We start from the raw sequence: 12,870 nt of genomic DNA, 5'->3' as shown, positions 1-12,870 counted from the left end.
GTAAGATGAATCGGTGGAATTTAGAGAAGCTTGAGGAAGAGGAGGTAAAGAAGATTTTTGAGGAGGACATCGTAAGAGGTCTGAGTAAAAAAGATAAGGTAGAAAATGTAGAAGAAGAATGGGAGAATGTTAAAAAGGAAATTCTTAAATCAGCAGAAGCAAACTTAGGCGGAATAAAGAGAACTGGTAGAAAACCTTGGGTTTCAGACGATATATTGCAGCTGATGGATGAACGTAGAAAATATAAAAATGCTAGTGATGAAGAAAGTAAAAGGAACTATCGGCAATTAAGAAATGCTATTAACAGGAAGTGCAAACTGGCAAAAGAAGAGTGGATTAAAGAAAAGTGTTCAGAAGTGGAAAGAGAAATGAACATTGGTAAAATAGACGGAGCATACAGGAAAGTTAAAGAAAATTTTGGGGTACATAAATTAAAATCTAATAATGTGTTAAACAAAGATGGTACACTGATATATAATACGAAAGGTAAAGTCGATAGATGGGTGGAATATATATTCAACAGTTATACGGAGGAAATGAATTAGAAAATGGTGTTATAGAGGAAGAAGAGAAAGTTGAGGAGGATGAAATGGGAGAAACAATACTGAGATCTGAATTTAAGAGAGCCTTAAAAGATTTAAATTTGCTGAAAGGCTCCTGGAATAGACAGAATACCTGTAGAATTACTGCGCAGTGCAGGTGAGGAAGCGATTGATAGATTATACAAACTGGTGTGTAATATTAATGAAAAAGGGGAATTTCCGTCAAGACTTCAAAAAAGTGTTATAGTCATGATACCAAAGAAAGCAGGGGCAGATAAATGTGAAGAATACAGAACAATTAGTTTAACTAGTCGTGCATCAAAAATTTTAACTAGAATTCTATACAGAAGAATTGAGAGGAGAGTGAAGGAAGTGTTAGGAGAAGACCAATTTGGTTTCAGGAAAAGTATAGGGACAATGAAAGCGATTTTAGGCCTCAGATTAATAGTAGAAGGAAGATTAAAGAAAAACAAACCAACATACTTGGCGTTTATAGACCTAGAAAAGGCATTCGATAATGTAGACTGGAATAAAATGTTCAGCATTTTAAAAAAATTAGGGTTCAAATACAGAGATAGAAGAACAATTGCTAACATGTACAGGAACCAAACAGCAACAGTAACAATTGAAGAACATAAGAAAGAAGCCGTAATAAGAAAGTGAGTCCGACAAGGATGTTCCCTATCTCCGTTACTTTTTAATCTTTACATGGAACTAGCAGTTAATGATGTTAAAGAACAATTTAGATTCGGAGTAACAGTACAAGGTGAAAAGATAAAGATGCTACGATTTGCTGATGATATAGTAATTCTAGCCGAGAGTAAAAAGGATTTAGAAGAAACAATGAACTAGAAACAATGAAATAGATTAAGTCCTATGCAAGAACTATCGCATGAAAATAAACAAGAAGAGAACAAAAGTAATGAAATGTAGTAGAAATAACAAAGATGGACCACTGAATGTGAAAATAGGAGAAGAAAAGATTATGGAGGTAGAAGAATTTTGTTATTTGGGAAGTAGAATTACTAAAGATGGACGAAGCAGGAGTGATATAAAATGCCGAATAGCACAAACTAAACGAGCCTTCAGTAAGAAATAAAATTATTTTACATCAAAAATTAATTTAAATGTCAGGAAAAGATTTTTAAAAGTATATGTTTGGAGTGTCGCTTTATATGGAAGTGAAACTTGGACAATCATGGACAATATAGTTAAAAGAAGAGACAGACTTATAGGCCACATACTAAGGCATCCTGGAATAGTCGCTTTAATATTGAAGGACAGGTAGAAGGAAAAAATTGTGTAGGCAGGCCACGTTTGGAATATGTAAAACAAATTGTTAGGGATGTAGGATGTAGAGGGTATACTGAAATGAAACGACTAGCACTAGATAGGGAATCTTGGAGCGCTGCATCAAACCAGTCAAATGACTGAAGACAAAAAAAAAGTGTCAATTTAAAAAACAAAAAGTATCTTTCCCATCTTCGTAATAATTTTCCTGTATTTATAATACTGCCTTCAATATTCTGTTGTAGGTTTGTTTATTTTAAAAAAATAAAATTTTTATTTTCTGAAATACATATTCATGTTTATTGCAAAGAAATTTGGTGGGAAGTTTTACTGGGAAGAAGTTTACAGTGGCATCTCTAAAATTGAGTAGTCAGTAAGGTTTGTTAGTTACTCAAGACAGCATTTATACAGTGGTTAATAGATGTGACAGTGTGTGTAGTAATGATAACATCATTACATCTATATAATTCGACTGTTATCACTTAAAATGAGTGTAACATAATTAAAGGGAGTTATTTAAAATTCATTTTGTAAAAAAAAAATAAATGAAAGTTAACAGATGTCAGTTGTTTTTATTTCAGGAAATTTAATGTAATTATTTTCAGTAATCTCAAAATTAGAAACTATTGTCTGATGTAAAATATGATTTCTTTCCGTGGGCAAATCTGATAAATTATTACTGTACAAATTTTATTACGCTAATAATTTAATTTAGTTGTAAGGTAATAATTGTGTTATAAAAGTGTAGACTAATATAGTTGTGTATAGTTTAGTTGTAAGGTAATAATGCTGTATAAAAGTGTAAATCAGATTAAATAATAGAATCTGTTTACGAGATTGTTGTAGTAATTGAAGCTTTATTGAGAGCAGGAACAATGTGTGTTGGGGAGATGCCTGAATCTAATAATTACAAAGGAAATCAAATGTAGAATCGACCGTGCTTTATGAGGTTCAGATTTTAATATATTTATGATTCTGTTATATTGAATTATATGCTTTTTTTTGTTGATTATTCATACATTGTATATAAAGTTTTAAAACTGTTTTGTGCATATTTGCCCAATTCCGTTTGTGCTGAATTTAGCAAATTAAACTCTGCAATAAAATTGAATTAATAAAGTAAAAATTGAAACAAAAATACAAAATTTATTTATTGATAGTAGGTGAATTTTTTTATTAATTGGGTGATTTAAAGGTGTACTGAAAATAATCTTACTTTTTAACAATGTTGTAAACACTTGCTCCAAGTCACAAAAATTCTGATTAACAACCAGAGAAGGTACTTCTGTATCTCACTTGCTTTGTCTCATTTCTTCCCCCACTACTGCATATGTAATAAGTTTACAACAGTTTTTTCTCATGGTTGTCTGATGTCAGGAGAAAATGCACCACTGAGCTTTCAATGCGACTGTCACTTAACTGTGTTTATCCTTGTGGGTTGTGTGTGTTATGATGTGGCCTTACTTTGTAATTTTAAATTGCCCAGAAACATTTGTCAAATCCTGGGCAGTGATAAGAAAGTTTTATACCGGATGTTATTTCTCCAACAAATTAGTTTATTCAGAAAATTTAATATTGTTGTTAGTATCTTTAATTTTTCTGTTATCTGAGAAGGAGCCCTTTACACTCCTCTTGGACTTTGTTAAATTTTGTTTATGTTTAGTTAAACATTTATTTTTAATTAACGTTTACAACTGTGATATTAGTTATACGTTTTTTATTTAATTTTTTAGTTTTAAATTTTAGTTACGTTTAGTTAAATATATTCATTATGTTTGCTTTTATTTTAAATAAATTTTGTTTTAAGTTTACGACTGTGATATTAGTTATAAGATTTTAGTGATATTTTATCTGTGCTATTAGTTGTAAGCGTTAGATATTTTTTAATATTTAGTTTTAATATAGCTTTAGTTTTTTGTTTTGTATTTTTTCTTGTATGTTTGTTCTGTGTGATAACATGAAAGCATTTTACAGCCAAAAAAAAAAAAACAATGCTTATTTAATGTTTACTAAATAGAAGTGGTATGCATAAAGAGTGTTACCAGCCAATGATTATGTGAGGGCCAACAGTCTGTGCTGTTCCCAAAAGCTATTTTATCCACCATTTTGAAACAGAAATATTTTATATAAAATCATTGTACATCTTTTCTGCCTAATAATCAGGAACATTACTGCAAAATTTTTGTGTACATCAGAAATTCTGTCAGAAGTGCACAGAGAAGAAACGGCAAAGATTCTAGTTAAAACTGTACTTCTATTAATTAATCTTGTGACCCTTTTTTAACACTGATAAATTAATGTCTCTAAATCAACTAACCAAATAGAAGAAAATTAAACTTTTAAAATTCTATTAGTTTAAGTAGTTCAATTCAACTTCTGTAGAATTAGATGCCTCTGTAGAAAGCAATTAAACTTCTAATAAATATAAATTTATATACTACTCTTGTAATAAATGTCAAGTTACTTTCCATGTTGCAAATTACACACTTTAATAACTGCAGATGTTTCTGTTATTGAAAAAGTTTTTTTTTTATTAAAAAAATGTTAATTATTTTGCTGAACTTTCTTGACACTTGCATAAAAATTAAATTTTACACTTAAGTTAGATTTTCTTTAAGTTCGATCGCCTTTGATTTTTTAAAACTAATCAATCACCTTTTTCAGAAATTTTCATAAATTCATATTTAAAATTTCCCAAAATGTAAAGAAAAATTGACACCAACGCATATACATATAAATGTATAGGTATTCATAATGTTGTTAACAAAATTGTGTTATTTTTTTTATTAGATAGACAGCGTGGCATAAAAAAAATCGGAATATTTGATCAGTTGCAATAATTTCCCATTGGTTATTATTATTAAAATTGGTCTAACAATACATATTTCAAAGTTTTATGAAGTATTTTTCTTTTCTTTCTATGAAATTACAAATTTTAATTTGATATAAGAACCTTTAAAAAATACACCTGTCTTGTTATAATTAACAAAATTATATTAGTGGCAACTGTGGAATAGAATGAGTATGGTGTGAGTGTGTGTGTGTCTGTAGGAAGAGAATGAAATGATTGTACATTAATAGCACATTTAATGGTTATTTCAAAGAATATGTTGTATTCATAAAAATGTTAAAACGAAAATCCAGTGTATATAATATGTTGGAATTTGAATCGCATAATTGTTTCAGTTTCTGTATTTTCATTCTACAATTCATAATAGATTAATGCGACTTGTTTTCCAAAAATGATTTAAATATTTTAAAACCTGAAAAATACGATTTTAGATTTTATGAATATTATTTATTTAGGTGGTTGTTTATATTGAGGGTTAAGTTTTTATATAATTATTTTTTATAATTAATTAACTCTGCAATATAAAATATGAAGATTGTTTTAAAGAATAATTTGCCTTATTTCCAGCTGGGTTTTTACACATTAAGTGTTCTGTCTGATGTAGCAACTGATCAGTTTCTTGTGCACGCACAATTATTTGGATTTCTATTTATTTCAACATTAAGATCACTGACTGATTTGGCTTGTCCAGTTGCATACTTAACAGTTGTTTGTATGACGCACTTTGTTCCTACTGTTGATGGTGACCAGGCTGTGAGTACCAGTTTTTAAGTTATTATTGTGGCTTGTTAGCTACAGTCATATTGTCATATGACTGTTGCTTCATTTTTATTATTACCTTAGCAATATCATTTAAAATAGTTGTGTAAGTCTGATTTGATATTTTCATTTGTAAAAATAATTCTGTCATCTGCTTTAATAGATTAGATAACTTTATTTTAGAAGTAAATGACAAGTAGAATTAAATTTATTAATAAATATATAAATGTATATATGAAAACCCTAAATTTATTGATAACTTCATCACTTTTGTAAGGAATATATGCCGACAAAATTACTTTAAACTTAATGACAAGTGTTATACACAGGAAAATACCTTGCCTATAGGATTTCCTTTGTCAGCTATCATGACCAAAATTTATTAACAAGACTTTGAAAACAAAATAGTTTATGGCATTAATCATAGCATAATGTATTATTATGCACTCATATTGATGTTGTTTTTGTTGTTTATAATCCAGTTATATATAATAAACACCTAGTCATTTTAAATAAGCTCAATTCATATTTTAAAGATTTAAAATGTACTTTTGAAATAGGTATAAATGGAACAATAAATTATCCAGATGTTACTGTTGAAATGAATAAAAATATGCAAATTAACACATCAGTATATAGCAATAAAGTTTTATTGGTTACAATCCATAGAAAATCAAATCATCCTTGGTCTCGCACGATTAATACGTATGCAGACATTATTAATAGGGTGATCAATTATATACAAAATAATAAAAATAAATTAAACACAGAAATTAATAATATAAAATAGATTGTAATTCATAATGAATGTAGTGAATTATTGATTAATAATATATATATAAAAAACAAGTGTCAGAAATTAATAGTACAATAACTTGAGAGCCAATAAATAATACACAGAAAACTTAAGTTTACATGATTGGTATTTATGGATCTCCTCCAGACAATGATTCACATTGCATTTAAAGCTCATACTGATCTTCTGAAAAAACTCTACAAGATAATATTTCTGATGTGAATATGTGAAGAATAATAAATATTAATGACAACATAGATATTAATGATGCTTAAACTACATTATGAGCTTGGCAGTAAAAACAATTTAATATGTTGGTTTTATTACCATTGGAGATTGTATTATCATCGTAATTTTTTCTTTTAAAAATATTTGATATCTAATCTAATGCAAGCAATATATATTTAATTTATAAAAATACATCAAAATATTTGGGCAATCAATGAAATTGATCAAACGCTATTCACATAAACAGTGTTGTTTAGATAAATGAAAGCATTACTTAATGACAGGAAGTTTCAGTTGGGAATTAGGTTATATGCCACTTTGCAAGGCCCACCTTTGTTGATTATTTTGTAAACTATTTTTAGTTTGAAATGACTTACACATGTAGTAGTGTTTTATAAGATTAATTTATTAAATTTGTTTAATATTTTAGATTGATTTTAAAAAAATAAACTTAATCATAATTCTATGAACATATTTTAATGTCTTGTTATCATATTGCAGCATACTGTGGCAATTTCAATTATATGAAAAAGGGACTGGTTCTGTCAAATCGTAATGAAAGGGAAAATGTAGCAGAAAAAGAAAGACTGCTAAAAGAAATGATGTCTTGCTGGATAGGTTATTCTGTAGTTATCTTCAAAAATCAAATTGTGATCTTTAGTGGGAAATTGCTGACTTTGTTGAAATTCATGATTCGTTTTTATGATAAAGGCATCTCAACAGGTTCAGGATACATATCATCCAAGGAATAAGTAACTGTCAACAGAAAATACAAAGAAAAAGAGGTTACAATGGGATAAGAAATGTGTATATTCAACTTTTAAAGATTAGTTAAAGTGATTTTATTTGATTAAATCCTTTGATTGGGGAAGAAAAATGTCAGCAGTTTGTTCAAGAGCCAAATAGAGAGTCTATTTCTCTCAAACAATTGTTTCAGTGAAATGTGCTGTAAAAAAATCTTGGCAGATGTTTTTCTATTATAAACTTAATTTTTTTTTTTATACAGAAAAATATATATTCTGATTTTGAAAAAACAGAATTCTGCCTCTTATGGAAAGCAAAAATTGGGTGTTCCAACAAGAACTTGCTTCCTGTCGTTCTTCAAAAGTGGCAAAAAGTTCCATGAATGACAATAAAATCCATTTGTTATAGTGGCTGGGAAACTCTCCTGATCTCAATCCTATTGAGAATTTATGGGGTGTATGCAGGAAGCTAGACTGCAAACAAAGGAGAAAAACACTGCAATGCATGTATAAATTCAGATGAAAGATGTAGAGAACAGTGTGTAAAGCAAATTGAATTTATGACAAAAAGAGTGAAAAAGATTAAAATGTGAAAGTGACATATTTCATACTAATTAAATTTTACAGAGTAAATTCAAAAATTAAAAGTATAATTAATTTATTAAAGTATAAGCACTGGTATATAATTCCATTGAATCAGATCAGCAATCAAAATAATACTTAGTTTATTTTATTTAATAATAGCTAATCTTTAAGTACAGAGGCTTTACATTAGTTTTTTGTTACAGATGGTAAATCTTTATCATGAAGCAATGCCTAGAGTTTTAGAAGTAATAAAAGCACTTTCAAGGTTACGTCCAGATAGAGCAGTAGAAGCAATGGAACTATTAGATGAACTTTTAGAAAATGCAACCACCGTTCTTGTGCCTCATTTAAAATTGGCAGTGTCAGTTTGTCTTGAATTAGCTGTTGACAGGACTGTTGGTCTGGATCTACCAATAAAAGCTCTTAGTTTTATTGGTAATGTTATTCGAATAAAAAAGAAAGTAAGATTTTTATGTCATTCTCTTTAAGTATCAGTTCAATCTTTATGTTAAGTACTGTTTAACTTTCTTAGTGTCATTCTTTTATTATATGTTGACGTGTTCGATAATAACTCTAGTGTCAAAACTTATTGACTGCAACAGAGTTAATAGAGTACAATATGGAGTTATTCTGAAACACATCAACATATAATAAAAGAATGATGAAGCTAAGAAAGGTAAACAGTACTTAACATAGAAATCATAGTGTTCTTAGCAGAAAATATAATAATAATTTTTATTAATAACAATATCAGTTAAATTTTTTTTTTGTTTTCTGTTATTTGACTGGTTTGATGCAGCTCTCCAAGATATCCTATCTAGTGCCCATTTCATTTCGATATACCCCATACATCCTACATCCCTAACAATTTGCTTTACATATTCCAAACGCTGCCTGCCTGCACAATTTTTCCCATCTACCTGTCCCTCCAATATTGAAGTGACTATTTCAGGATGCCTTAGTATGTGGCCTATAAGTCTCTTTTCATTTAACTGTATTTTTCCGAATGCTGGAAAAGATTTTTGAAAGTATATGTTTGGAGCGTCACTTTATACAGAAGTGAAACTTGAACGATCGGAGAACCTGAGAAAAGAAGATTAGAAGCTTTTGAAATGTGGTGCTATAGGAGAATGTTAAAAATCAGATGGGTGGATAAAGTGACAAATGAAGAGGTGTTGCAGCTGATAAAGAAAGAAGCATTCGGAAAAATACAGTTAAATGAAAAGAGACTTATAGGCCACATACTAAGGCATCCTGAAATAGTCACTTCAATATTGGAGGGACAGGTAGATGGGAAAAATTGTGCAGGCAGGCAGCGTTTGGAATATGTAAAGCAAATTGTTAGGGATGTAGGATGTATGGGGTATTTCATTACTTTTGTTTTGTTATTGTTTATTCTCATGCAGTAGATCTTGTGTAGGACTTCATCCATGCCATTCATTGTTTCTGCTAAATCTTTTTTACTCAGCTAGAATTACTATACAGTCGGCAAATCTTACCATCTTTATCTTTTCACCTTGTACTGTTACTCCAGATCTAAATTGTTCTTTAACATCATCAACTGCTAGTTCTATGTAAAGATTAAAAAGTAAGTTCTGTATTTGAACTCTAATTTTTTTAAAATGCTGATCATTTTATTCCAGTCTACATTATCGAATGCCTTTTCTTGGTCTATTAATGCCAAGTATGTTGGTTGTTTTTCTTTAATCTTCCTTCTAATCTGAGGCTAAAAATTGCTTCCCTTGTCCCTATACTTTTTCTGAAACCAAATTGGTCTTCTCCTAACACTTCTTCACTCTCCTCTCAATTATTCTGTACCGAATTCTAGTTAAGATTTTTGATGCATGGCTAGTTAAGCTAATTGTTCTGTATTCTTCACATTTATCTGCTCCAGCTTTCTTTGGTTAAATGACTATAACAATCGTTTTAGTCTGACCGAACCGTAAATATTACACACCAGTTTGTATAATCTATCAATTGCTTCCTCACTTGCATTGCGCAGTAATTCTACAGGTATTTCGTCTATTCCAGGAGCCTTTCTGCCATTCAAATCTTTTAATGCTTTTAAATTCAGATCTCAGTATTTTTTCTTCCCATTCATCCTCATCTGCTTTAACAACATTTTCTAATTCATTTCCTCCATATAACTCTTCAATATATTCCACCCACCTATCGACTTTGCCTTTTGTATTATAAATCTGTGTACCATCTTTATTTAACACATTATTAGATTTTAATTTATGTACCCCAAAATTTTCCTTAACTTTCCTGTGTGCTCCCTTCTATTTTACCAATGTTCATTTCTCTTTCCACTTCTGAACACTCTTCTTTAATCCACTCTTCTTTCGCTAGTTTGCACTTCCTGTTTGTAGTATTTCTTAATTGTCTACAGTTCCTTTTTCTTTCTTTATCACTAGCATGCTTATATTTTCTAAGTTCATTCATTAGCTGCAATATATCGTCTGAAATCCAAGGTTCTCTACCCGTTGTCTTTGTTTCGCCTAAGTTCGCTTCTGCTGATTTAAGAATTTCCTTTATAACATTCTCCCACTTTTCTTCTATATTCTCTACTTTATCTTTTTTACTCGACCTCTTGCGATGTCCTCCTCAAAAATCTTCTTTACTTCCTCTTCATCAAGCTTCTCTAAATTCCACCGATTCATCTGACATCTTTTCTTCAGGTTTTTAAACCCTGATCTACATTTCATTATCACCAAATTATGGTCGCTATCAATATCTGCTCCAGAGTAAGTTTTGCAGTCGACGAGTTGATTTCTAAATCTTTGCTTAACTATGATATGATCTATCTGATACCTTGCATTATCGCCTGGCTTTTTCCATGTGTATATTCTTCTATTATGATTTTTAAACTGGGTGTAAAAAAAATATTCCGGGCAATGATAACGCATAGGTGTTTTCTGGTTTAAAAAAAAAATCGACTCCTGACCTGACCCCTCACCTGACTTAACTCTTCATCTGCTCCTGATAAACACAATACTTGACCTTCGACTCCAAAATTCTTTTTATGTTTCTCATAGCCTGGGCTTGTTGTCGGAAGGGTTGTTTTTGTAATGGAGTCATTCGTTTCCACATCCATCCTCCCAATTTAGCTATCTCAACTACGGAATGCGTATCTTCATATTTCATACGCAACATACGTAAAAAATTAAAAAACGGATTTGTGGAAATTTTAAATTTTGACAAATCCTTTTTTTTTTGTACAATTTCATCATTTTTTTTTAAAGTTTTGTTTGTTTTAATGTTAGCCAAAGTAGTTTGTTTAGGGACCTTAAAGGGTCCCCATTTAAGGTTCGTAAACATTTTCTTTTCTTTTTTAGAATCTTTGTTCATTACTCAAAACAAAAAATAATTTTGTTTAATAAAATAATTAAAATTTAACTTAAAAAAACAATTTTTCTAACAAAATTCTAAATAATAATTATAAATGAGAACAAAGCAAATCTGACATTAATAAATATATGTATGTAGTTACTATAGTAATTAAAATTGATGCCATCATTGTTGTAAGCTTTTTTCCTGATTGTAATTAATCAAATAATTTTAACTGTGTGGAGATTGAATGAGATAACTGTTAAAAATTAATTAATGAAAAGTAAAACTAAACAAAGTACCATAAAAATGTAGAAAATACATTTCTTACTTTGTTGCAAAGCTACTTTAGTTTACTTTTACTTTACTTTTAGGTAAATCATAATTTCACCTATCTGTAATTAGAGATTCTGCTATTAATATTAACTAATTTCATAGAAGTTAGGAAATTATGATTGTTAGGGAACAAATGAATCACACTTTAGTTCAATTGTATAAACACTTTATTCAAAAACATCTTGTATTAACTGAATTGAATTATAACTTAATTGAACTGAATTTTGTATTGTATTGTATTAACTATTTTAACCTTATTATGTGTTATGTTCACTATATGAATTCCAGTTGTACGTGTTATTCATTAATTGTCCGCAGAGCAGCACTCAACACATTCCGCCCACCTTGGAAACGTTACAAAAAAAAAAATGAAACAATGAAATTAACAAAGTAAAAAACATAAAAACTTCATATAGCTGAAATGCAAATATTTAAATGTTCAATACAAAATATTAAAAAGTCATTCTAAACTTGTGAGGGGGCATAACTTGGTTATACTCCGTTTAAGTGTCTGTGTTTTGGTCTGCACTGGTGTTACTCTAACCTTGCCATCTTGTCCCTTGATGGTCTCTACTACACGACCCAATTTCCAAACTGAGGTAGGAACATTATCTTCATGAATTAAAACTACGGTTCCATTTTGCAGATTTTAAGAGGCTCCCTTCCAATTTACACGTTGCTGCAGCTCACTGATGTAGTCCTTGCGCCATCTCGACCAAAAGTGTTGACTTAGTTGTTTAATATGTTGCCATCTGTTGAGAAGGTTGCTACTCATTTCAGTGTATTCTTCTGGAATCATGGTGAGTGGTTGACCTATTAAGAAATGCCCAGGGGTTAATGGTGCTAGATCTGATGGATTGGAAGAGAGAGGAGTCAATGGACGAGAATTCAGACAGTCTTCAATACGACATAATACTGTGTTTAATTCTTCATAAGTGAGCGATGCTCTGCCAGTTATTCTGAGAAAGTGATGCTTAATGGATTTGACTCCTGCCTCCCACAATCCACTGAAATGCGGGGACCGGGGAGGACTGAATTTCCAAGTTATATTGTCATTAGAAAGAACTGCAGTGATTCTTTCATTATGTGCTGGTAAGGAAAATAGCAGCTTTAACTCATTCCAAGCTGCAACAAAATTCTTTGCATTATCGCTGAATATTTTAGAACATTTTCCTCTGCGAGCGAAAAAACGATGCAATGCTGCAATGAAGGCATTTGTAGTTAATTCTTGGACAAGCTCTAAGTGGATTGCCTTGGTAGCCATACAAATAAATAGTGATACTCCCCTTTATGTCGTTAGCTCCTTGTCTGTGAGTAGTAAGTATTTCAATTGGTCCGCAGTAGTCAATGTTGACTTTTAAAAATGGTCTGACTGACTGTATTCGCTCAACAGGTAGGTCACTCGTTTGC

General features: G+C 30.3%; 1 protein-coding gene across 1 annotated transcript in view; it reads left to right on the top strand.

Moving 5' to 3' along the window:
- Positions 1-12,870, top strand: part of LOC142329586 (importin-4-like) — a 77,038-nt gene that overhangs the window by 7,130 nt on the left and 57,038 nt on the right. Inside the window, exons 4-5 of the mRNA XM_075374292.1 lie at positions 5,251-5,436; positions 7,998-8,255. Coding sequence (XP_075230407.1) covers positions 5,251-5,436; positions 7,998-8,255 — 444 coding nt within the window. The remainder of the gene's footprint in view (positions 1-5,250; positions 5,437-7,997; positions 8,256-12,870) is intronic.

The sequence above is a fragment of the Lycorma delicatula genome, chromosome 8 (assembly GCF_047948215.1).
Source record: "Lycorma delicatula isolate Av1 chromosome 8, ASM4794821v1, whole genome shotgun sequence".
In the NCBI taxonomy this organism is placed as follows: Eukaryota; Metazoa; Arthropoda; class Insecta; order Hemiptera; family Fulgoridae; genus Lycorma; species Lycorma delicatula.
The sequence above is the reverse complement of the archived record's forward strand: the minus strand, read 5'-3'. Positions and strand labels throughout refer to the sequence as shown.